General features: G+C 37.5%; 1 protein-coding gene and 1 non-coding gene across 2 annotated transcripts in view; one reads left to right on the top strand and one right to left on the bottom strand.

Moving 5' to 3' along the window:
- The window catches only part of SCML2 (Scm polycomb group protein like 2), a 121,401-nt gene that overhangs the window by 15,730 nt on the left and 78,806 nt on the right, over positions 1-26,865 (bottom strand). Inside the window, exons 8-11 of the mRNA XM_019956407.2 lie at positions 18,128-18,345; positions 15,584-15,710; positions 13,611-13,814; positions 12,483-12,665 (exon numbers count right to left, since the gene is read on the bottom strand). Of these exons, the coding sequence (XP_019811966.2) occupies positions 12,483-12,665; positions 13,611-13,814; positions 15,584-15,710; positions 18,128-18,345 (732 nt within the window). The remainder of the gene's footprint in view (positions 1-12,482; positions 12,666-13,610; positions 13,815-15,583; positions 15,711-18,127; positions 18,346-26,865) is intronic.
- On the top strand, positions 12,138-12,210 carry TRNAY-GUA (transfer RNA tyrosine (anticodon GUA)). The gene has a single exon. It is a non-coding gene; the product is annotated as a tRNA-Tyr (tRNA).

Raw genomic sequence — 26,865 nt, 5'->3', positions numbered from 1 at the left:
TTCCGACTCAGCATCAGTCCTTCCAATGAACACCCAGGACGGGTCTCCTTTAGGATGGACTGGTTGGATCTCCTTGCAGTCCAAGGGACTCTCAAGAGTCTTCTCCAACACCACAGTTCAAAAGCATCAATTCTTCAGCACTCAGCTTTCTTCACAGTCCAACTCTCACATCCATATATGACCACTGGAAAAACCATAGCCTTGACTAGACGGACCTTTGTTGGCAAAGTAATATCTCTGGCTTTTTAATATGCTATCCAGGTTGGTCATAACTTTTCTTCCAGGGAGTAAGCATCTTTTAATTTCATGACTGCAATCACCATCTGCAGTGATTTTGGAGGCCCAAAAAATAAAGTCTGACACTGTTTCCCCTGTTTCCCCATCTATTGCCCATGAAGTGATGGGACCAGATGCCATGATCTTAGTTTGCTCAATGTTGAGCTTTAAGCCAACTTTTTCACTTTCCTCTTTCACTTTCATCAAAAGGCTTTTTAATTCCTCTTCACTTTCTGCCATAAGGGTGGTGTCATCTGCATATCTGAGGTTATTGATATTTCTCCCGGCAATCTTGATTCCAGCTTGTGCTTCTTCCAGCCCAGCGTTTCTCATGATGTATCTCAGAGGGCAACAAAACTAGAAGAAAAAAAAAACCCCACAGAATACGTGCTGAACTGCCACTCCCAGTGGAAAAGTACCCCAGATACTCACGTCCAGCCACCAAAGAGTTGGGGCTGGACAGGGAGTCACCGGCTGCATGTTTAAGGTAAGGACTGGGCCTGAATGCCCTGAGGACAGTCTGAGGGAGCTAATGTGAGATAGCAACCCAAACTATGGGATAACCAGACAGAAAAAAAAGAGAACTTTCCCATGAAAGACTCTAACCTAATGCGCATCTTGGCCCACTCACAGAACAAAGGATTGAGTGAATACCAATGGAGAGCTAGCTCCTTTATACAGGCCCCTCCCCCACTGGAGGCAGATAGGCAGGTGTGCGATAACAAGAGCCAGAAGGCAAGGGGCAATCTCGGCCCCAGAGACTGGAATCCTCTACCAAACTGTGAGCAGGCTCCCAATTGCTAACCACATATTCCTGGGATCCTAGAGGGATGACATCTGCCAGGAGGGTTGCAGCCTGAGTTCAGCTCCCCAGGTGAGACACACAGCATATCAGAGACAGTGCTCTCACAGTGCACCGGGGAAACCGAGCAGCCAGGACCCGGGAGGTGATTAAGACACACAGCCCAACTGGGACAGTGTGCTTGCCAAGCACCTGGTCACCTGAGCTGCTCAGACCTGGGAAGGGCACAAAACGCATGCCCAACTGACTCTGTGCCCTTGTGGAGAACACGAGAACCTGAACCTGAGCAGCTTAGACCTGGGAAGTGCAGGAAACGCAGGGCCTGCTTTGGACAGTACCCCTGCAGAGCAACCTGGAGCCTGAGCAGTGTAGACCTGGAAAGCACATACCACCATGAGCTGGGGCAAACCCTGTGAGGTCCCTACACTGTGAGCACTCACCACACATGCCTGTGATATTTGTTTGCAGTGTTACTCCCTTTCCACAACACAAGTGAACAAGTGAGCCTAAATAAGTGACCACCTTTGCCCCCTTGTCTCAGGGTGGAAATTAGACCCTGAAGAGACTTGCAAACAGAGGAAGGCAAAATAAACAAAGAAGAGGGAACTGCTCTGGAACTGACAGGTGCAACAGATTAAAACCCAGTAGTTAACACTGACTAAGCATTGGAAGGAACCTATAGACCATGAGAAGTATAAGCTGAACAAGGAAATATCTGAAACAGAACTGAGCACACACTGCCCACAACAGCTCCAGAGAAATTTCTAAATACATTTTTACTATTACCATTTTTTTTATTTTTAGGTACTTTATTACTACTTTAATTTTCATTTTTATACACTACTATTACCTTGCAAAAAAAGACCCTATTTCTAATGCAAATTTCATATATATTTTTCATAATTTTTGTGATAGATTTTGTTTTGCATTTTTAATATTGTATTTTTCAGAATCTACTCTAGGTTTTTAATCTTTGCTTTTTGGTATTTGCTATTAACTTTGTACCTTTAAGAATCTAATCTGCAATAACCATGTTCACATAGGGGTGTGATTACTGGCTTCATTGCTCTTTATACTTCTGACTCTCCCTTTTCTGCACCTGGTCACCTATATCTCGTCCCTCCCACTTCTATTCTCTACTTAACTCTGTGAATCTCTCTGGGTGTTTCAGGCTGTGGAGAACACCTAGGGAACTGATTACTGGCTAGACTGGTCTCTCCCCTTTTGATGCCCCCTCTTCTCCTCCTGGTCACCTCTATCTCCCTCCTCCCTCTTCTCTTCTCTGTGTAACTCCCTGAACCTATCTGGGTGTTCCAGACTGTGGAGAGCACATAGGGAATTGATTACTGCCTAGATAGCTCTCTCCCCTTTTGACTCCCCCTCTTCTTCTGGTCACCTCTATCTTTCTCCTCTCTCTTCTCTTCTCCATGTATCTCTGTGAACCTTTCTGGGTATCCCTCACTGTGGAGAATTTTTTCACCATTAACCTAGATATTTTATCATCTATGGTGTATGGATGGAGAAGTCTTGAGGCTACTATAATAAAAAGACTGAAAGCCAGAGTCAGGAGGCTGAAATCCAAAACTTGAGAACACCAGAAAACTCCTGAATCCAGGGAACATTAATTGACAAGAGCTGATCCAAAAGCCTCCATATTTACACTGAAACCAAGCTCCGCGCAAGAGCCAACAAGTTCCAGAGCAAGACACACCACATTAATTCTCCAGCAATGCAGGAACACAGCCCAGAGCATTAAAATACAGGCTGCCCAAACTCACGCCAAACCCATAGACGCCCCAAAACTCACTACTGGACACTTCATTGCACTGCAGAGAGAAGAGATCCAGCTTCATCCACCAGAACACAGATGCAAGATCCGCTAACCAAGAAACCTTGACAAGCCACTAGTCCAACCCCACTCACAGGGAGCAAGCTCCACAATAAAGAGGAAACACAAACTTCCAGCCTAAAGAAAGGCCACCCCAAACACAGAAATTTAAACAAAATGAAAAGGCAAAGAAATATTCAGCAGGTAAAGGAGCATGATAAATGCCAAAAACAAACAAATAAACAAAAGAAAAGGAGATAGGGAGTCTACCTGAAAAAGAATTTAGAATAGTGATAGTAAAGATGATCTAACATCTTGAAAGACAAATGGAGTTACAAATAGCCTGGAGACAAGAATGGAGAAGATGCAAGAAATGTTTAACAAGGACCCAGAAGAAATAAAAAAGAGTCAATCAATAATGAATAATTCAGTAACTGACATCAAAAACACTCTGGAGGGGCCAATAGTAGAATAACTGAGGCAGAAGAGAGGATAAGTGAGGTGGAAGATAGTATGATGGAAATAATTAAAGCAGAGAGGAAAATAGAATTAAAAGAAATGAGGACAACCTCAGAGACCTCTGGGACAATGTTAAATGCCTCAACATTTGAATCATAGGAGTCCCAGAAAAAGAAGACAAAAAGAAAGGGCATGAGAAAATACTTGAGGAGATAACAGTTGAAAACTTCCCTAAAATGGGGGAAAAAATAGCCACCCAAGTCCAAGAAACCCAGAGAGTCCCAAACAGAATAAACCCAAGGAGACATACCCCGAGACACATATTAATCAAATTAATGAAGATCAAACACAAAGACCAAATATCAAAGGCAGCAAGGGAAAAGCAACAATAACACACAAGGGGATCCCCACAAGGATAACAGTTGATCTTTCAATAGAAACTCTTCAGCCCAGAAGGGAATGGCAGGACATACTTAAAGTGATGAAACAGAAAAACCTACAATGCAGATTACTATACCCAACAAGGATCTCACTCAAATATGAAGGAGAAATCAAAAGCTTTACAAACGCTTTTAAGTTTAATTAGGTCCCATTTGTTTATTTTTGCTTTTATTTCCAAATTCCAAATTCCAATAAAAAAATTACTTATTTATTATTTGCTTTATTTCTGGGAGGTGGGTCATAGAGGATCCTGCTGTGATGTATGTCGGAGAGTGTTTTGCCTATGTTCTCCTCTAGGAGTTTTATAGTTTCTGGTCTTACATGTAGATCTTTAAGCCATTTTGTGTTTATTTTTGTGTATGGTGTTAGAAAGTGTCCTAGTTTCATTCTTTTACAAGTGGTTGACCAGTTTTCCCAGCACCACTTGTTAAAGAGATTGTCTTTAATCCATTTGTATATTCTTGCCTCCTTTGTCAAAGATAAGGTGTCCATATGTGCATGGATTTATCTCAGGGCTTTCTACTTTGTTCCATTGATCTATATTTCTGTCTTTGTGCCAGTACCATACTGTCTTGATGACTGCAGCTTTGTAGTAGAGCCTGAAGTCAGGCAGGTTGATTCCTCCAGTTCCATTTTTCTTTCTCAAGATTGCTTTGGCTATTCGAGGTTTTTTGTATTTCCATACAAATTGTGAAATTATTTGTTCTAGCTCTGTGAAGAATACTGTTGGTAGCTTGATAGGGATTGCACTGAATCTATAAATTGCTTTGGGTAGTATACTCATTTTCACTATATTGATTCTTCCAATCCATGAACATGGTATATTTCTTCATCTATTGGTGTCCTCTTTGATTTCTTTCACCAGTGTTTTATAGTTTTCTATATATAGGTCTTTAGTTTCTTTAGGTAGATATATTCCTAAGTATTTTATTCTTTTCGTTGCAATGGTGAATGGGATTGTTTCCTTAATTTCTCTTTCTCTTTTCTCATTATTAAGGTGAAAAGACAGCCTTCAGAATGGGAGAAAACAATAGCAAATGAAGCAACTCACAAACAACTAATCTCAAAAATATACAAGCAACTCCTACAGCTCAACTCCAGAAAAATAAATGACCCAACCAAAAAATGGGCCAAAGAACTAAGTAGACATTTCTTCAAAGAAGACATGCAGATGGCTAACAAACACATGAAAAGATGCTCAACATCACGCATTATCAGAGAAATGCAAATCAAAACCACTATGAGTTACCATTTCACGCCAGTCAGAATGGCTGCAGTCTAAAAGTCTACAAGCAATAAATGCTGGAGAGGGTGTTGAGAAAAGGAAACCCTCTTACACCGTTGGTGGGAATGTAAACTAGTACAGCCACTATGGAGAACAGTGTGGAGATTCCTTAAAGAACTGGAAATAGAACTGCCTTATGATCCAGCAATCCCACTGCTGGGCATACATACTGAGGAAACCAGAATTCAAAGAGACATGTGTACCCCAATGGTCATCACAGCACTGTTTATAATAGCCAGGACAGCCAGGACATGGAAGCAACCTAGATGTCCATCAGCAGATGAATGGATAAGAAAGCTGTGGTACATATACACAATGGAGTATTACTCAGCCGTTAAAAAGAATACATTTGAATCAGTTCTAATGAGGTGGATGAAACTGGAGCCTATTATACAGAGTGAAGTAAGCCAGAAAGAAAAACACCAATACAGTATACTAACACATATATATGGAATTTAGAAAGATGGTAACAATAACCCTGTATACTAGACAGCAAAAGAGACACTGATGTATAGAACAGTCTTTTGGAATCAGTGGGAGAGGGAGAGGGTGGGATGATTTGGGAGAATGGCATTGAAACATGTATAATATCATAGATGAAACAAGTCACCAGTCCAGGTTTGATGCACAATACTGGATGCTTGGGGCAGGTGCACTGGGATGACCCAGAGGGATGGTATGGGGAGGGAGGAGGGAGGAGGGTTCAGGATGGGGAACACATGTATACCTGTGGTGGATTCATTTTGATATATGGCAAAACCAATACAACATTGTAAAGTTAAAAAAAATAAAAATAAAATACAATTTCTAGCAGGAAAAAAAAAAAAAAAGCTTTACAGACAAGCAAAAGCTGAGAGAATTCAGCACCACCAAACCAGCTCTTCAAAAAATGCTAAAGGATCTTCTCTAGACAGGAAACAGAAAATGTTTATAATCTCGAACCCAAAACAACAAAGTAAATGGCAACAGGATCATACTTATCAATAATTACCTTAAATGTCAATGGGTCGAATGCCTCAATCAAAAGACAAAGACTGGCTGAATGGATAGAAAAACAAGACCCCTATATATGCTGTCTACAAGACACCCACCTCAAAACAAGGGACACACACAGACCCAAACTGAAGGGCTGGAAAAAGATATTTCATGCAAATAGAGACCAAAAGAAAGCAGGAGTAGCAATACTCATATCAGATAAAATAGACTTTGAAATAAAGGCCGTGAAAAGAGACAAAGAAGGAAGGACACTACATAATGATCAAAGGATCAATCCAAGAAGATATAACAATTATAAACATATATGCACCCAACATAGGAGCATCGCAATATGTAAGGCTAAGGCTAACACATATGAAAGGGGAAACAGTAATACAATAATCGTGGGAGACTTTATTACCCCACTCACACCTATGGATAGGTCAACCGAACAGAAAATTAGCAAGGAAACACAATCTTTAAATGATACAATGGACCAGTTAGACCTAATTGATACCTACAGGATACCTACAGGACAGTTCACCTAAAACAATGAATTTCACCTTTTTCTCAAGTGCACACAGAACGTTCTCCAGGATAGATCACATACTGGGCCATAAATCTAGCCTTGATAAATTCAAAAAAATTTAAATCATTTCAAGCATCTTTTCTGATCACGAGGTAAGATTAGATGTCAACTACAGGAGAAAAACTAATAAAAATACAAACATAAGGAGGCTAAACAGCATGTCTTGAATAACCAACAAATCACAGATGAAATCAAAATATGCATAGAAACAAATGAAAATGTAACCACAACAACCCAAAGCCTATGGGATTCAGTAAAAGCAGTGCTAAGGGGAAGGTTCATAGCTGTATACGCTTACCTCAAGAAACAAGAGAAAAATCAAATAAATAACCTAACTTTACACCTAAAGCAATCAGAAAAAGAAGAAATGAGGAACCTCAGGTTTAGTAGAAGGAAAAAAAATCATACAAATTAGGGCAGAAATAAATGAAAGAGAAACAAAGAAAAATCAACAAAACTAAAAGCTGGTTCTTTGAGAAGGTAAATAAAATAGACAAACCTTTAGCCAGACTCATCAAGAAAAAAAGGGAGAAGAATGAAATCAACAATATTAGAAATGATAGTGGAAAATCACAACAGACAACACAGAAATACAAAGGATCGTAAGAGACTACTATCAGCAACTATATGACAATAAAACAGACAACTTGGAAGAAATGGATGAATTCTTAGAAAAGTATAACCTTCCCAAACTAAACCAGGAAGAAACAGAAAATCTTAACAGACCCATCACAAGCAATGAAATCGAAACTGTAATCAAAAATCTTCCAACAAACAAAAGCCCAGGACCAGCTGGTTTCACAGGTGAAGTCTATCAAAAATTTAGAGAAGAGCTAACAGCTATTCTACTCAAACTCTTCCAGAAAATTGCAGAGGAAGGTAAACTGTCAAACTCATTCTATGAGGCCACCATCACCCCAATACCAAAACCAGACAAAGATGCCAAACACACACACACACACACACACACACACACACACACACACACAAACTACAGGCCAATATCACTTATGAAAGTGAAGTCGCTCAGTCGTGTCTGACTCTTTGCGACCCCATAGACTGTAGCCTATCAGGCTCCTCTGTCCATGGGATTTTCCAGGCAGTAGCACTGGAGTGGATTGTCATTTCCTTCTCCAGGGGATCTTCCCAACCCAGGGCTCAAACCTAGGTCTCCCGAATTGTAGATAGACCCTTTACTGTCTGAGCCACCAGGGAAGTCTGGTGAACTTCACTGATGAACACAGATGCAAAAATCCTCAACAAAATTCTAGCAAACAGAATCCAACAACATATTAAAAAGATCATACATCATGACCAAGTGGGCTTTATCCAAGAGATGCAAGGATTCGTCAATATTTGCAAATGAATCAATGTGATACACCAAATTAACAAATTGAAAGATAAAAACCATATAATAATCTCAGTAGATGGAGAGAAAGCCTTTGACAAAATTCAACATACATTTATGATAAAAACGCCCCAGAAAGCAGGCATAGAAGGAACAAACCTCACATAATAAAAGCCATATATGATAAACCACAGCAAACATTATCCTCAATGGTGAAAAATTGAAAGCATTTCCTCTAAAGTCAGGAATAAGACAAGGGTGCCCACTCTCACCACCACTATTCAACATAGTTTTGGAAGTTTTAGCCACAGCAATCAGAGAAGAAAAAGAAAAGGATTGGAAAAGAAGAAGTTAATCTCTCACTGTTTGCAGATGACATGATCCTCTACACAGAAAACCCTAAAAATTCCACCAGAAAATTACTAGAGCTAATCAATGAATATAGTAAAGTTGCAGGATATAAAATTAACACACAGAAATCCCTTGCATTCCTATACAGTAACAATGAGAAAACAGAAAAATTAAGCAAACAATTCCATTCAACATTGCAATGAAAAGAATAAAATACTTAGGAATAAATCTACCTAAAGAAATAAAAGACCTATATATAGAAAACTATTAAACACTGGTGAAAGAAATGAAAGATGACACAAATAGATGGAGAAATATACCATGTTCATGGATTGGAAGAATCAATATAGTGAAAATGAGTATACTACCCAAAGCAATCTACAGATTCAGTGCAATTCCTATCAAGCTACCAATGGTACTTTTCACAGAATTAGAACAAATAATCTCACAATTTGTATGGAAATACAAAAACCTCAAATAGTCAAAGCAATCGTGAGAAAGAATGGAACTGGAGGAATCAACCTGCCTGACTTCAGACTATGCTACAAAGCTATAGTCATGAGGACAGTATGATACTGGCACAAAGACAGAAATACAGATCAACAGAACAAAATAGAAAGCCCAGAGATAAATCCACGTACCTATGGACACCTTATCTTTGACGAAGGAGGCAAGAATATACAATGGACAAAAGACAATCTCTTTAACAAGTGGTGCTGGGAAAACTGGTCAACCACTTGTAAAAGAATGAAACTAGAACACTCTCTAACACCATACACAAAAATAAATTTAAAATGGCTTAAAGATCTACATGTAAGACCAGAAACTATAAAACTCCTAGAGGAGAACATAGGCAAAACACTCTCTGCATACATCACAGCAGGATCCTCTATGACCCACCTCCCAGAATAATGGAAATAAAAGCAAAAATAAACAAACAGGACCTACTTAAACTTAAAATCTTTTGCACAACGAAGGAAACTATAAGCAAGGTGAAAAGACAGCTTTCATAAAAGGAGAAAATAATAGCAAATGCAGCAACTGACAAGGAATTAATCTCAAAAATATACAAGCAACTCCTGCAGCTCAATTCCAGAAAAATAAACGACCCAATAAAAAAATGGGCCAAAGAACTAAACAGACATTTCTCCAAAGAAGACATACAGATGGCTAACAAACACATGAAACAATGCTCAACATCACTCATTATCAGAGAAATGCAAATCAAAACCACAAGAGGTACCATCTAACGCTGGTCAGAATGGCTGCTATCAAAAAGTCTACAAACAATAAATGCTGGAGAGGGTGTGGAGAAAAAGGAACCCTCTTACACTGTTGGTGGGAATGCAAACTGGTACCGCCACTATGGAGAACAGTGTGGACATTCCTTAAAAAACTGGAAGTAGAACTGCCATATGACCCAGTAATCCCACTGTTGGCCATACACACCAAGGAAACCAGAATTGAAAGAGACATGTGTACCCCAATGTTCATTGCAGCACTGTTTATAATAGCCAGGACATGGAAGCAACCTAGATGTCCGTCAGCAAACGAATGGATAAGAAAGCTATGGGACATATACACAATGGAATATTACTCAGCTATTAAAAAGGGAACACATTTGAATCAGTTCTAATGAGGTGGATGAAACTGGAGCCTATTATACAGAGTGAAGTAAGTCAGAAAGACAAACAGCAATACCATATATTAACATATATATGTGCAATTTAGGAAGATGGTAACAATGACTCTATATCTGAGACAGCAAAAGAAACACAGACATAAAGAACAGACTTTCAGACTCTGTGGGAGAAGGCAAGGGTGGGATGATTTGAGAGAATAACATTGAAACATGCATATTACCATATGTGAAAAAGATCACCAGTCCAAGTTCGATGCATGAAACAGTGCACTCAAAGGTGATGAACTGGGACAACTCTGAGGGATGGGATAGGGAGGGAGGTGGGAGGGGGGTTCAGTATGTGGGACACATGTACACCAATGGCTGATTCATGTCAATGTATGGCAAAAATCACTGCAGAGTAGTAAGGTAATTAGCCTCCAATTAAAATAAATTAATTAAAAATAGTAATCAGAACAAGGAAATTAAAATGGCACACAAGAAAACATCTATTTAAAACAAAAGAATGCAATAATGGAGGAAAAGAACTCTCCCCTCAAAAAAGACACATATAGAAAACAAATATCAAATGGTAGATGCAAATCCTATCTTATCAGTAAGTATATTAAATGTACATGAAATAAACACTCCAGTAGACATTAGATTGGCATAATGGATTTTTTAAAGTTCCAGTTACAAACTTACTACAAGAGACAAACTTTAAATTCAAATACACAAGAAGGCTGAAAATACAAGGATGGAAAAAATATACCACACAAACAGTACTGAAATGTCTATACTAATATCAGACTTTAAGAAAATCCTAAGGAATTCATACACATACAGAAACCCCAATGAGAACTAATAAACAAATTCAAGGTTATAGATTATAAGATTAATATACAAAAATCAATTGTATTTCTATATACTTGCAATAAACAAGCCAAAAATTAAGTTGAGAAAGTAATTCTATTTACAATAGCATAAAAAAGAGTGAAATATTTAGGGATGAATTTATCAAAAGAACTGCCAGATGTACTCTCTGAAAACTACATCACTGTTGATAAATTTAAAAAGACCTAAATGAATGGAAAGACATTCTGTGTTCATGAACTGGAAGACTCAATATTAATATGGCAATTATCCCTAAACTGAACCATAGATTCAACACAGTCCCTATTACAATCCCAGCTGGCTTCTTTGCAGAAACTGTCAAGCTTATTCTAAAACTCATATAGAAATGCAAGGGACTCAGAACAGCCAAAACAATCTTTAAAAAGAACAAAGTTGGAAAACTCATCCTTCCCAATTTCAAAACTCACTACAAGAAGCTACAGTAATCAACGTAGTATAGTACTTCCATGAGGATAGACCTAGAGATCAATAAAATAGAAAATCCAGAAATAAACCCTTTATTTATAGAAAACTCATTTTTGACTAGGGTGTCAAGACAAGAGGGAAAAAGTGGTCTTTTACAAACAGTGCATGAACAACTAGATTTCACATGTGAAGGAATGAAATTGGGCCCCTACATCTCACAACACAGGGCAAAACATGGAGTAAATCTTTATGAACTTGTATCAAGCAATGTTTTCTTAGATATGAAAACAGAAGTACAAGAAACTAAAGAAAAAATAGATAAATTGGACTCCATCACAATTAAAACTTTTTTACTTAAAAGGACACCATTAAGAAAGTGAAAAGACAACTCACAGAATGGGAGAAAATATAAGCAAAGCACATATCTGAATGGAACTTTTAATCAGAATATAAAGAATTCCTTATATATTTATATATAACAAATATGTAATATATACATATATAATAAATATAAAAATATGTCTTATAATGAAAAGACAAATAATCCAATTAAAATGGGCAAAGGATTTGAATACACATTTCTCCAAAGATGATGTACAAATAGCCAATAAGCATAAAGATGTTCAACATTAGCCACTAGGGAAATGCAAATCAACCACAAAGATATTGGGCTGGCCATAAAGTTTGTTCCAGTTTTTCCATAAGATGTTACAGAAAAACTCAAAGTTTTTGGCCAACCCAATAGCTCTGAGGTTTTGATTCTCAAGTTAATTATGAATACAATGAGAAATTACTTTTCCATTTTGAATGAACAAAAAACTATATATTATACATGCCTGGCTTCCCTGGTGGCTCAGACGGTAAAGCGTCTGCCTGTAATGCAGGAGACCCAGGTTCAATTCCTGGGTCAGGAAGGTCCCCTGGAGAAGGAAATGGCAATCTACTCCAGCACTCTTGCCTGGAAAATCCCATGGACGGAGGAGCCTGATAGGCTACAGTCCATGGGGTCGCAAAGAGTCGGACACGACTGAGCGACTTCACTTTTACTTTATACATGCCTAGTTAGTTCACTGTGGCTAAAAGGTTTACCTTAAGGAGGACACAAGGAAAAACTGAATTATACAAGACTCTCAAGTTAGTGAAGAATCTAATGTAAGATTAGTATAAAATTTTACATTTTCTCTTACCTGGTTTATTTTGATCATTCTCTTCAGGACTATGAGTATTACCTCTATAAGAGCTAAAAGGCTGGCTACTCAAAAGGTTATCACACTGCAGGCTGTGGCACAAGTTCTCAAGAAAGCGAAGAACAAATGATGCACTGTTCACTGGAGGCAGCTGGATGGAATGAATTTCCCCATCAAAAGCAGCTATGAAAAGATGTCAGAGTCACATCATAAAAAGATGAGAACCATAACACCAACAACAAAAAAGCCATCAATATAGGAAATATAAATCTAATGTGTGATTTTTGTAATTTATAAAGGAATAATCTTAAATTATATAAGTTCCTCTCATTCAAACACAATAGTCCAAACTAAGAAAAGCATTCTCATTTAAAAATATTCATAAAGTAAACAACAACAATAGAAACCCACTGATCTACAATACTTTCTACTCTTCCAAACATTGAGTGAAGTGATTGAGTGAAGCTGCTCAGTCATGTCCGACTCTTTGCAACCCCGTGGACTGTAGCCCACCAGGCTCCTCTGTCCATGGGATTCTCCAGGCAAGAATACTAGAGTGGGTTGCCATTTCCTTCTCCAGGGGATCTTCCCAACCCAGGGATCGAACCCAGGTCTCCAACCCAGGTCTCCTGCATTGCATGCAGACTCTTTAACCTCTGAGCCACCAGGGAAGCCATGGGTATAAATGCAGTATCTGATCACACAATCATGAGAGCCATATGTATCTTATCCCTTAATCACTTCTTGAATCACATTTTTATTTAGAGATTCTTATATATTAGTCTGTTTTCTTAAAAAAAAATTAAAATATATTAATATAAAGCTCACTTTATCTATAGTAAGCTTAATAAAGAAGGTAAAAGGAAAAATCTGTACCTCTTACTTCAATTTACAGTATTACTGACATTATTAGTTTATTTTGAAAGTTAAACTTTTCAAAACAGGGTTAAAAGTCTATAAACATATAATTATTATAAATATTCTATATATTAACAAAATAAATATTGGATTATCATCAATAGAATAAAAAATTAGAAAATAATCTATGTATTTTATAAAATCTTTGCCTTCTTGAAACCTAAAATCCAATTAGAGAACAAAAGCTGATAAAGGATTAGATGTGCATACCGGTTATCACTTCTCCTCCACGATCATCTGGCTTAAGGAATTCAAAAACAGTCTTACTTTGAATGGCACAATCCACACAGGCCTGCACCGTCTGCCGGAGCACCACATTGACAGGGCCTGGGCCAAAGTGGTCTGGCAGCTGCTGGATTTTGTTCTGATCCAGGTGAGGGCCACAGTTTCCATGTTTGTTTATATAGACACAGACTTGATGAAAAATGTGTATATAGATATAACAATGAGATTGGTTAGAAGGAACACAAACACTACATCATCACTATATATCCCATTAGCCACACTTCACTCAAAGAGAACCTAAACACAGTTAATTTCAATTATCATTTCTGTTATCTAAAAATATGTAAACATAGTTTCACATTGTAAAAATATATTAAACCTAGAAAGAAATAATCCAAAAGCTTCTTCAATTTTCTAGATTTCTGTCCAAACTAATTATAGAAACAATAGAAGTTTTAGTAGCATCACAAAACAATTCTTTGCACATTCCCATATTAGATAAAAATGGCTTAGAGACAAGAATATTTTCACTTTTTTACTGCAGTCACAGTGCAAGAATTTTCTTTCAAAACTGGTCATGTTAGCACATTCCTTTTGGACCGAATTTATTTTAAATCAACAATACTGCATTTATTTATTACATAGTATTTTCTAAAGTAACCACATAATTTAAGATATGTGTCACAGTAAGTTCTAATGACCTGGAGAAAATTTTTCATTAATTTTAAGAAAATTAAAATGTTCTTTCTATACATGCTGAGGTTCAGAAAAGAAAATTTTAAGAATAAATGCTTTCCTTAGTATAATAAAAGCATTTAGCATTTAGAAGTAAATACCCTATAATCACAGTCAAGTTTCCTTAATTTTTCTTCACTGAGAATCAAATTCTAACCAACATACAATGTAATATGATTATTACCAAAAAGAAAATATATTGTCCCCCTAAATCAAAAGGCATGTTGTTTTTCTCCACTGCTTTATTGCAAAATTTTCATCTATATAAAGTCTGTATTTAGTACAATAAAAACCCATTAATCTCACTTTCACCATGTTGAAATATATGATAATTCTCAACTTTTTGGCAACAGCCAGAGGAAGGATCAACCCTGTCATAGAAATATCACCTACTAAAAACAACCTGAGGTACTGATGGCCTTGACAAAGTTCTACTGAGCACAAATGAGCTAAACAAGGATTTCAATGTTTATACTCATTTAGTCAGTCTCACCAGCTAATGGACTAAAAATCAGAAATAATAAAGTGACAAAATGGGAAATGTAACAATAATTATTTTTAAAGTGATACCTATTTCAATAAATTAAACTATAATTTCTTTTCAGTAAGAAAAGAAAAATTGAGGGGAAAAAGTCCAGGGAAGAGAAGAATGTAAGAGAAAGATAATTAAGAATCTAGGAGAGGAAGCAATAAAACTTGCTATAAAAAAAACAGGAAGGAATAAGGAAATCTGTGGAAGATGACAAATCAAAGGGATTAATTAGTGTGGGTGCCTGTCATTTCACACTCTTTACACAGCAAACAGCAATTTAAAGTCATCATGTCCCTTGACAGGCAAGGATCTGTGAAAATTTTAAAAGGCATTTAAAAAAGGTTTGAGGTAACTTTAAAAATATATACAAGACAAAAAGACAAATTGTGAAATGAAATAATGGGAAAACAAGAATAGATTTGACAATAATGCAAATGTTATAAATTTTACCAAGAGGGATAAAATATCTTAAGGATGCTGAATTTTCAGGTGACTCATGTATTTAAACAGACTGTTTTTCCTTAACATCAAAATAAACAACTAGAATTTCAAAATATTTTAATATGAAAAATGCTCAAAGAAATGCTTATTATCATCTTTTCTCCCTCTTATTTTATTTTCAGGACTTCAAAGACACTGAATATAATACAACAAAAGTACTAATTTTATACTCTTAAAAATACTAATTTACCTGTAGACATCACTATTTTAGATGACCCAGGGAAAACATCCTTATCATATGAAATGTTACCATGTTCTCTGGCCAGTGCATTTTCAGAAGTTGAAGATGTGGAGCAAATGACAGGAATACGTTTTCCCTGGTAAAAAAGAAAAAATTCCTAGATAAGGAGGTCAGAAAATCATTAGCATCACTGGTCCACAAATGATCAGTGGTCAGAAGTCCTTTGGGATGGAAATTTCTTTATTACAAATTGTAGTACTTTCCAAACTGTGCCAAGAGGGGACCATAAGCTAGTCAAGTAGGAGAGAAAGAGACCAAGAGACTGGGATTCCCAATGCTATCCCTGCTCCACCTAGTCATACCTTAGACAAAATAATTATTATATAAAACTTGTGGTTTGTTTGTTGCTTTTTTGTTTTTTTAGCTTTCCAGGTGGCTCAGTGGTAAAGAATCTGCCTGCTAATGCAAGCGATGCAGGGTTCCTGGGTCAGGAAGATGCCCTAGAGGAGGAAATGACAACCCACTCCAGTATTCTGCCTGGAGAATGCCATGGACAGAGGAGCCTGATGGGCTACAGTTCATAGGGTCTCAAAGAGTCAAGACACAACTGAGCATGCATGCATCTAAGTTTTATACACTCTGGAAATCTAATCCAGGAATTCATCAAATGAGGTTGGGGAACCTCAACAAGGCAGAGGACAGTTTGTCTTCAGAAAGCAGTCACTCATCTGGGTTTTTACTGTATCTAGCCTGCATTTCTCCATATTACACATGATAATTTTGACAAAATTAAAAGTGGCTTGCTAAAGTCCATACAGAATTATGCCCACTGTATCTAAGAACAAATGTCTTCTGGGTATTGTTAAAATTCACTAGCGGTTTATATTATATCAGCTCTTGGTGTTTTCTAGGAGCTAACTTCAAACAAGACTCTTTGAGTATCAGAAAAGAGGACTTTGGGCCTAGAAAAGGTAATAATAGAGATATTTAAAAGGCAGGGACAAAGGAGAAAAAGTAGAACACTCAGTGCTGTTGGATTTTTCTTTGTTTAAATTAGTGACCGTTATCTGGGTTCACAGTATAGCAGTAAATTATGTTATTTTTAAAGTGTTGTTGTTTAGTCACTAAGTTGTGTCTGACTCTTTTTCGACCCCATGGACTGTAGCCTGCCAGGTTCCTCTGTCTATGGGAATTCCCAGGCAAGAATATTTGCCTTCTCCCAGGATCTTCTCCAAGGGTCTTCTCGACTGAGGGATTGAACCTGCATCTCCTGCACTGGCAGGTGAATTCTTCAATGCTGAGCCACCAGGGAAACCCTTTTAAAGTATCAGATCAGATCAGATCAGTCGCTCAGTCATGTCTGACTCTTTGCGACCCCATGAATCGCAGCACGCCAGGCCTCCCTGTCACATCACCAACTCCCGGAGTTCACTGAGACTCACGTCCATCGAGTCAGTGATACCATCCAGCCATCTCATCCTCTGTCGTCCCCTTCTCCTCCTGCCCCCAATCCCTCCCAGCATCAGAGTCTTTTCCAATGAGTCAACTCTTCGCATGAGGTGGCCAAAGGACTGGAGTTTCAGCTTTAGCATCATTCCTTCCAAAGAAATCCCAGGGCTGATCTCCTTTAGAATGGACTGGTTGGATCTCCTTGCAGTCCAAGGGACTCTCAAGAGTCTTCTCCAACACCACAGTTCAAAAGCATCAATTCTTTGGCACTCAGCCTTCTTCACAGTCCAACTCTCACATCCATATATGACCACAGGAAAAACCATAGCCTTGACTAGACGAACCTTTGTTGGCAAAGTAGTGTCTCTGCTTTTGAATATGCTATCTAGGTTGGTCATAACTTTCCTTCCAAGGAGTAAGCGTCTTTTAATTTCATGGCTGCAGTCACCATCTGTAGTGATTTTGGAGCCCAAAAAAATAAAGTCTGACACCGTTTCCACTGTTTCCCCATCTATTTCCCATGAAGTATTTTAAAGTATACTGAGTTTTAAATAAACTGCCCCAAAGATAAATACACCCATGCAGTATTTTCAGTGTGGTTTTGAAGAGATCAAATACTATTCAGTCTTAAGTTGATCCAAGATTCTACACCTTTATATTTAAGAGTATATTTCTTACAGACAACATGTATTTGGATCCTATATATAACAGTTTATATCTGCTAGTCCCAAAATCCCAATCCCTTTCTCTCCCCCTTCCCCCTTGTAAAAAGCCTTATACACTCTTGGTACATTCCTCAAGGGTGTCATAATACTCTTGTTATTGTTCAGTCACTAAGTTGTGTACAAATCTTTTGAGCCCACCAGGCTCCTCTGACCATGGGATTTCCCAGGCAAGAATACTTGAGTGGGTTGCCATTTCCTTATCAAGGGGATCTTCCCAACCCAGAGATCAAATCCACGTCTCCTTTATTGGCAGGTGGATTCTTTACCACTGAGCCATCTGGGAAGCCCATATAACACTCTTAGTAAATCCTAAACTGTATGTTTAATAATAAGGCACTACAGAGACCCATAATAGAAATTAGTAGGAGATACAACTAACCTTTCTTCCTGAGTGTGGGCCTTTTTTCTTTGTTGTGGTATTCTTAACAGAACTTCCCTTCTTGGGGTCTGAAGGACATCCAGGTGGTTTAGGCCGACCTGATTTCTTAGTCTGATGTGTTGGTAATATTATAGCACTGTTCTGTGGAGACTGCATTGAGCGCTGAGCTGCCTTGGAAGGAGGCGGCTGTGTTTTTGTGGTATTCTTCGTAATAAGAACTGAGAGAAAAAACACACAACACAAAAATATGATTAAAGTAAATGACATAATTAAAGTATTTTCTTCTTGATTCAAAAGACATTTAACTCAATCTTTAAAAATATTCCAAAGGTTACTCATTGAAAACCACCTGAAATAAAGGTACCATTTAAAATCAAGTTAAAGATATTTTAAGATTTTAGATTATCAGGAAATAGTCTGATTCTCCAGAAAAAATAAAGATGCTCTTATAAGAACCAGTAACTTCAAACTTATCTGGCACACTGAAAAACTCTATCAATTTACCTTTTGTCTGTTTCTAGTATTTCTAGTCCTTGGCAGATAAAAGTTTTTCCTTTAGAAAATACTATCCAATGATGCCATATATAGGAATAATTCTGCCCATCAAAATAGAAAAACATAAAGCAGCTACAATGGCTCCTGCTTCATCTTCTAAAGGTCAAAGGAATCCCCCTACTTGATTTTTAATGGCTAAAAGATATTATATCCCTATATATATATATTTAATAGTAAAGTTTTATAAGCTACAATATAGACTCTACATTAACATGGTCACAGAAGGACTGTCATATCCAAATGATTTGAATTTGTTACTTGCAGCCCAATCAAGACAGCTTTAATATTTCAAATGAAGGTTACTTGCCAAGTTACTCTTACATATATTCAAAGTAAAAAGAGATATTTTTAGTATTAATCCCTTAATTTCATTAGTATAAAAAAAATGAATTTTACATAGTAAATAGTACTGATGTCAAAAAGTCTTTACAGGAAGAGCTGAGCTACCAGGGAAGCCCCGTGACCCTGTATACATCTATGAAAAAAAAAATCAACTACTTGTATTAGGTCCCCGGTAGCTCAGCTGGTAAAGAATCTGCCTGCAATGCAGGAGACCCCAGTTCCATTCCTGGATTGGGAAGATCCCCTGCAGAAAGGATAGGCTACCCACTCCAGTGTTCTTGGGCTTCCCTGGTGACTCAGATGGTAAAGAATCTGCCTGCAATGTGGGAAACCTGGGTTTGATCCCTGGGTTGGGAAGATCCCCTGGAGGAGGGCGTGGCAACCCACGCCAGTATTCTTGCCTGGAGAATCTCCATAGACAGAGGAGCCTGAAAGGCTACAGTCCATGGGTTGCAAAGAGTCAAACAAGACTGAGTGATCAAGCACTGAAATTTTATTTTGAGAGCTTCGTTTTACAACTTAAGGCTTCCCTGGTGGCTCAGTGGTAAAGAATCCACATTCAATGCAGGAGACGTGGGTTTGATCCCTGGGTCAGAAAGATCCCCTAGAGAAGAAATGGCAACCCACTCCAGTATCTTTGCCTGGGAAATCCCATGGATAGGGGAGCCTGGCAGGCTACAGTTCATGGGGTCACAAAAGAGTCTAAGAAAACTTAGCAAACAAACAACAGCAACATTTTACAACCTGAAACAAATTTACCACTTTGCTTCTCCCATCCTCAAAGACAAGGTGTAAACTGACTTTCTATGGAGAATACCACATCTTCCCAGCAGCCTTTTTATCTACCTCTATCAGTCACCAAGTCAAGAGGGTGGAACAGCTCAGCTGCCAGGGCAAACGGAGGACCACTTAACTGCCTCCTTCTCTTTTCTCTTCCCCTTATTTATAGTAATTCACCTACTTACACCTGCCTCTTTTTAACTCTTTACCATCATCTAATTTATACTCCATGCTCATTTCCACTTTTTTCAAATAACTCTAGCAACATAATTCACATTTGTTCTTCTTACAGTCTCCCTGATATCATCTTCAGGAACTGAAAGATCATACTTCTTTTTTTTTTTTTTAATTTTATTTTTAAACTTTACATAATTGTATTAGTTTTGCCAAACATCAAAATGAATCCATCACAGGTATACATGTGCTCCCCCTCCTGAACCCTCCTCCCTCCTCCCTCCCCATACCATCCCTCCAGGTCGTCCCAGTGCATCAGCCCCAAGCATCCAGTATCGTGCATTGAACCTGGACTGGCATCTCGTTTCATACATGATATTTTACATGTTTCAATGCCATTCTCCCACATCTTCCCACCCTCTCCCTCTCCCACAGAGTCCATAAGACTGTTCCATACATCAGCGTCACTTTTGCTGTCTCGTACACAGGGTTATTGTTATCATCTTTCTAAATTCCATATATATGCGTTAGTATACTGTATTGGTGTTTTTCCTTCTGGCTTACTTCACTCTGTATAATAGGCTCCAGTTTCATCCACCTCATTAGAACTGATTCAAATGTATTCTTTTTAATGGCTGAGTAATACTCCATTGTGTATATGTATCACAGCTTTCTTATCCATTCATCTGCTGATGGGCATCTAGGTTGCTTCCATGTCCTGGCTATTATAAACAGTGCTGCGATGACCATTGGGGTACACGTGTCTCTTTCCCTTCTGGTTTCCTCAGTATGTATGCCCAGCAGTGGGATTGCTGGATCATAAGGCAGTTCTATTTCCAGTTTTTTAAGGAATCTCCACACTGTTCTCCATAGTGGCTGTACTAGTTTGCATTCCCACCAACAGTGTAAGAGGGTTCCCTTTCCTCCACACCCTCTCCAACATTTATTATTTGTAGACTTTTGGATCGCAGCCATTCTGACTGGTGTGAAATGGTACCTCATAGTGGTCTTGATTTGCATTTCTCTGATAATGAGTGATGTTGAGCATCTTTTCATGTGTTTGTTAGCCATCTGTATGTCTTCTTTGGAGAAATGTCTGTTTAGTTCTTTGGCCCATTTTTTGATTGGGTCATTTATTTTTCTGGAATTGAGCTGGAGGAGTTGCTTGTATATTTTTGAGATTAGTTGTTTGTCAGTTGCTTCATTTGCTATTATTTTCTCCCATTCTGAAGGCTGTCTTTTCACCTTGCTGATAGTTTCCTTTGATGTGCAGAAGCTTTTAAGGTTAATTAGGTCCCATTTGTTTATTTTTGCTTTTATTTCCGATATTCTGGGAGGTGGGTCATAGAAGATCCTGCTGTTATGTATGTCAGAGAGTGTTTTGCCTATGTTCTCCTCTAGGAGTTTTATAGTTTCTGGTCTTACATTTAGATCTTTAATCCATTTTGAGTTTATTTTTGTATATGGTGTTAGAAAGTGTTCTAGTTTCATTCTTTTACAAGTGGTTGACCAGTTTTCCCAGCACCACTTGTTAAAGAGATTGTCTTTAATCCATTGTATATTCTTGCCTCCTTTGTCAAAGATAAGGTGTCCATATGTGTGTGGATTTATCTCTGGGCTTTCTATTTTGTTCCATTGATCTATATTTTTGTCTTTGTGCCAGTACCATACTGTCTTGATAACTGTGGCTTTGTAGTAGAGCCTGAAGTCAGGTAGGTTGATTCCTCCAGTTCCATTCTTTTTTCTCAAGATCGCTTTGGCTATTCGAGGTTTTTTGTATTTCCATACAAATTGTGAAATTATTTGTTCTAGCTCTGTGAAGAATACTGTTCTTTGAAAGGATAAATAAAATTGACAAACCATTAGCCAGACTCATCAAGAAACAAAGGGAGAAAAATCAAATCAATAAAATTAGAAATGAAAATGGAGAGATCACAACAGACAACAGAGAAATACAAAGGATCATAAGAGACTACTATCAACAATTATATGCCAATAAAATGGACAACGTGGAAGAAATGGACAAATTCTTAGAAAAATACAACTTTCCAAAACTCGACCAGGAAGAAATAGAAAATCTTAACAGACCCATCACAAGCACGGAAATTGAAACTGTAATCAAAAGTCTTCCAGCAAACAAAAGCCCAGGTCCAGATGGCTTCACAGCTGAATTCTACCAAAAATTTAGAGAAGAGATAACACCTATCCTGCTCAAACTCTTCCAGAAAATTGCAGAGGAAGGTAAACTTCCAAACTCATTCTATGAGGCCACCATCACCCTAATACCAAAACCTGACAAAGATCCCACAAAAAAAGAAAACTACAGGCCAATATCACTGATGAACATAGATGCAAAAATCCTTAACAAAATTCTAGCAACCAGAATCCAACAACACATTAAAAAGATCATACACCATGACCAAGCGGGCTTTATCCCAGGGATGCAAGGATTCTTCAATATCCGCAAATCAATCAATGTAATACACCACATTAACAAATTGAAAAATAAAAACCATATGATTATCTCAATAGATGCAGAGAAAGCCTTTGACAAAATTCAACACCCATTTATGATAAAAACTCTCCAGAAAGCAGGAATAGAAGGAACATACCTCAACATAATAAAAGCTATATATGACAAACCCACAGCAAACATTATCCTCAATGGTGAAAAATTGAAAGCATTTCCTCTAAAGTCAGGAACAAGACAAGGGTGCCCACTTTCACCATTACTATTCAACATAGTTTTGGAAGTTTTGGCCACAGCAATCAGAGCAGAAAAAGAAATAAAAGGAATCCAAATTGGAAAAGAAGAAGTAAAACTCTCACTATTTGCAGATGACATGATCCTCTACATAGAAAACCCTAAAGACTCCACCAGAAAATTACTAGAACTAATCAATGACTATAGTAAAGCTGCAGGATATAAAATCAACACACAGAAATCCCTTGCATTCCTATACACTAATAATGAGAAAACAGAAAGAGAAATTAAGGAAACAATTCCATTCACCATTGCAATGGAAAGAATAAAATACTTAGGAATATATCTACCTAAAGAAACAAAAGACCTATATATAGAAAACTATAAAACACTGGTGAAAGAAATCAAAGAGGACACTAATAGATGGAGAAATATACCATGTTCATGGATTGGAAGAATCAATATAGTGAAAATGAGTATACTACCCAAAGCAATCTATAGATTCAATGCAATCCCTATCAAGCTACCAAGATCATACTTCTGATGCTTCATCATCCTGACCTCATCATTAGACAATTTGTGAAGCTCTTCTACCTCTAAGATAATCAACTGTGCTCCCCTTGTCTACATCCAGCTTCCTTATCTGTCATTTTTTGCTTCATACCAACTGATCATGCTTTTCATTCTCATTATAAGACTTAGTCACAAGCCCTCTTCATTTTCATCCAATCTATTAGCTATCTTCTGGCTTTACTTTACTCCCTATTAACCTGCCCCCAACTGTCCACCTCCACCAAATTCCCGTAACTAGTATCCCTTACGTTATCACCACCTGATCTTTGATGATGTCCAACATGTCAGCTCCAACCTCTGAGTCACACTCACATTTGTTTTCTCTCGTCCTAAGCTATAGAACAAAGGTCAGCAATCTTTCTGTAAGGAACCAGACAGTAAATATTTTAGGCTTTAAATGTCATATGTGGTCTCTGTCACACAATCTTCTTTGTCTCTTCAGTTTTTTAAATCCTTTATGAATATAAAAAGTATTCACAGCTCACAGGCTACATGTGGCCCTCAGATTATAGTCTGCCAACTCTGTAACAACAGAACATTAGGATATTGCTGATCACTGTAACATCTATGCTACTCTCAACTAAGGTGTCACTGCTTGAACTCACTGATTTCAAAGTATGTTTCCATGGCAGAACATTCTCCCCCTTTTAAGTTCCTCTCTCCCTCTCACCTTATTCCTTTCAGCAAATGACCCTACCTTCTACTTTAAGAGAAGATTAAAGGCTATCTTGCAGGAGTGATCATAACCATCCCATTTCTTCATCTTCAGTTCAGTTCAGTTCAGTCACTCAGTTGTGTCTGACTCTTTGTGACCCCATGGACTGCAGCATGCCAGGCTTCCCTGTCCTTCACCAACTCTCAGAGCTTGCCCAAACTCATGGCCATTGAGTCGGTGATGCTATCCAACCATCTCACCCTCTGTCGTCCCCTTCTCCTCCCACCTTCAATCTTTCCCAGCATCAGGGTCTTTTCAAATGAGTCAGTTCTTCACATCAGGTGGCCAAAGTATTGGAGTTTCAGCTTCAGCATCAGTCCTTCCAATGAATATTCAGGATTGATTTCCTTTAGGATGGACCAGTTGGATCTCCTTGTAGTCCAAGGGACTCTCAAGAGCCTTCTCCAACACTACAGTTGAAAAGCATCAATTCTTAGGTGCTCAGCTTTCTTTATGATCCAACTCTCATATCCATACGTGACTACTGAAAAAACCACATCTTTGACTAGACAGACCTTTGTCAGCAAAGTAATGTCGCTGCTTTTTAATGTGATGCCTAGGTTGGTCATAGCTTTTCTTCCACTTTCACTTTCTCCATCTTAAAATACTCTTATTTTCATTCATGCTCATCTTTTCCTCTTGTATCAAATGAAGTTTTCTCTTTTCTCTCCTAAGCCAAATCCCCTTTCACTTAAGTCCATAACCATCTTCTTTGGTTTCTCTGGCATTTTACAGTTTCAATTATCTTCTCTCTTCACACTAATCACTTGATCCCCAAACTCTTGCTCTCTCTTACAACCTTTATATATATATATATATATATATATCTTATTTTGAAGTTTCCTTCCCTAGTTTCTGGGACTTTCTAGGGATGCATAAATCTTCCTTCTACTCACTACCATGATACAAAGAAGAATCACTTACTCTTGATATTTCAATTTCCTTATTAGTCTGCATTTCCTTCAGTTCAGTTCAGTTCAGTCGCTCAGTCGTGTCCGACTCTTTGCGACACCATGCGTTTCCTTAGCCTCCTATAATAAGCTATTCTTCCTCCAACCACTTTAAGGTCAGTGATGACCTCTTCCTAGTAACTAAATCCAAATAAATCCTCATTCTCTTGATGAATCTCTTCAACTCCACAGTTCTGGTCCCTACCTTTTAATATATGGCATGAAGAAAAGGAAATACGATTGGGCTCTGGACCTGAGGTTAAATTCCTGCACTAGATTAGTTTAAGACAGAACCTGAGAGTATAGGAGGGCCTCAAAAAATATTTACCAAATAAACGAAAAATACTTTCAACCTGCAAGCCAATGTTTCACCTCCAAAACAAATATATTTTATATAAAGAATTACATAGTAACAAATAAAACATTACTTTGTGGAACGTGGCAAATGTAATGAAAGCAATATTTGATATAAAAATGTTGACATTTGATATTAATAAATCTTGGGACACAAATATTTGAGCTGTAGCTTCAAATAGTCTCCCAAAATATAATATTCTATTTTATAATAAGAACTCTTTGATGCATGGTAAAAACGTATGTATGAGCAAAGAAAATGCATTATAAAAAATTTTATGCATGAAAAATTTTTTCATTTTAGAAAGCAAGCTTTTCAAAGGCAAAGATTCAGTTTGGTTCACTGCCATACTCCCAGCGCCTAGAACAAAATACTTTTTAAACTACTTTAACTAAAGAGGAATGAATAATCATTCAATACACTGAACAACAAAATTAAACTATATACACTATACATGTATTTTCATCTCTCCTCCAAAAAGCAATCATATAACATATACAGACCATGCTAAAACCCTATTCAGTATTCAACTATTTTAAAGGAAAATAGATTTGTTTAAAAGATAAGGATAAAATTATATATATAGCACTACAACCATGTGTTCATAGTGGTAACAGTAAAAACATATTTGAAAACAGTATATAAAATATATATAGAAGGATATGCTAATCATCTTCAAAAAAACTTTTATGTGAATACCTAACACAAAATTTACCTGATTCCTCAGCTTTTCTTCAGGTAAGAGAGACAATGTTTGGGTAAGATAATGAAGTTACTCAATTATGAAAATGCAAAAGAAATGAACAAATTTGGAAAACAATCAAAAGGCAGGAATTAAAGTCAAGAGGAGGCCTCGAACAGGGGGAACCAAAGAAAGAAAGGAGTTAGATGCCAACACTAATTTGCTACCCGTTATATGCTAAGCACTTCAATATCTGTTATTACGTGTAATCCTCCTAAATGACCTATGAGGTAGGTATTGTTCCCCACTTCACACAAGAGGAAACTCAGGTTTTGTGACGTTAGGTAACTTTGTCAATATCACCCATTTGGCTAAGAGGTTTCTAACTTCTAATTGCACTTTTTCTAATATGCCACCTTGCTTTCTGTCCTCTAACAGAAAAAGGTATTAAATTCACTCTCCTGAGTCAAAGTGTATGTGTTTTTTTAAAAAAGAAGTCCCAGAAGACAACCTTGTGAACTCCTATGTGAGATTTCACTAGTAGTTGCAAGGTGCACTCTGACAGAGGGAGTCTTGTGTGTTTTTTTTTTAAATAAGATATGGAGGCATACTTATAGGGAGAAAACATTAACAAGTACAGACAAAAACATGCTGATAAAACTCTTCATGACTGGGGATTTAACCTTATTTAATTATTTACTACCAAATTAATGTACTCATTAAATGTACATTTCTGTTGACACATGAAGATGCTTTATTATTGAAAGATACTCTTTGCACTGTTTGAACTATGAAAAGAGAGTAGCACCTCAGAAAAGGAACTATAGTTAGAAATGAACAGCAACCCCCTATTTTAAGTGACTGCTGGTTTGGTTTACATGTGGCTGACTTGAGAGGAACTAACATGG

Source organism: Bos indicus, chromosome X (genome assembly GCF_029378745.1).
Source record: "Bos indicus isolate NIAB-ARS_2022 breed Sahiwal x Tharparkar chromosome X, NIAB-ARS_B.indTharparkar_mat_pri_1.0, whole genome shotgun sequence".
NCBI classification, from domain to species: Eukaryota; Metazoa; Chordata; class Mammalia; order Artiodactyla; family Bovidae; genus Bos; species Bos indicus.
This window is presented reverse-complemented; position numbering and strand designations above follow the sequence as displayed.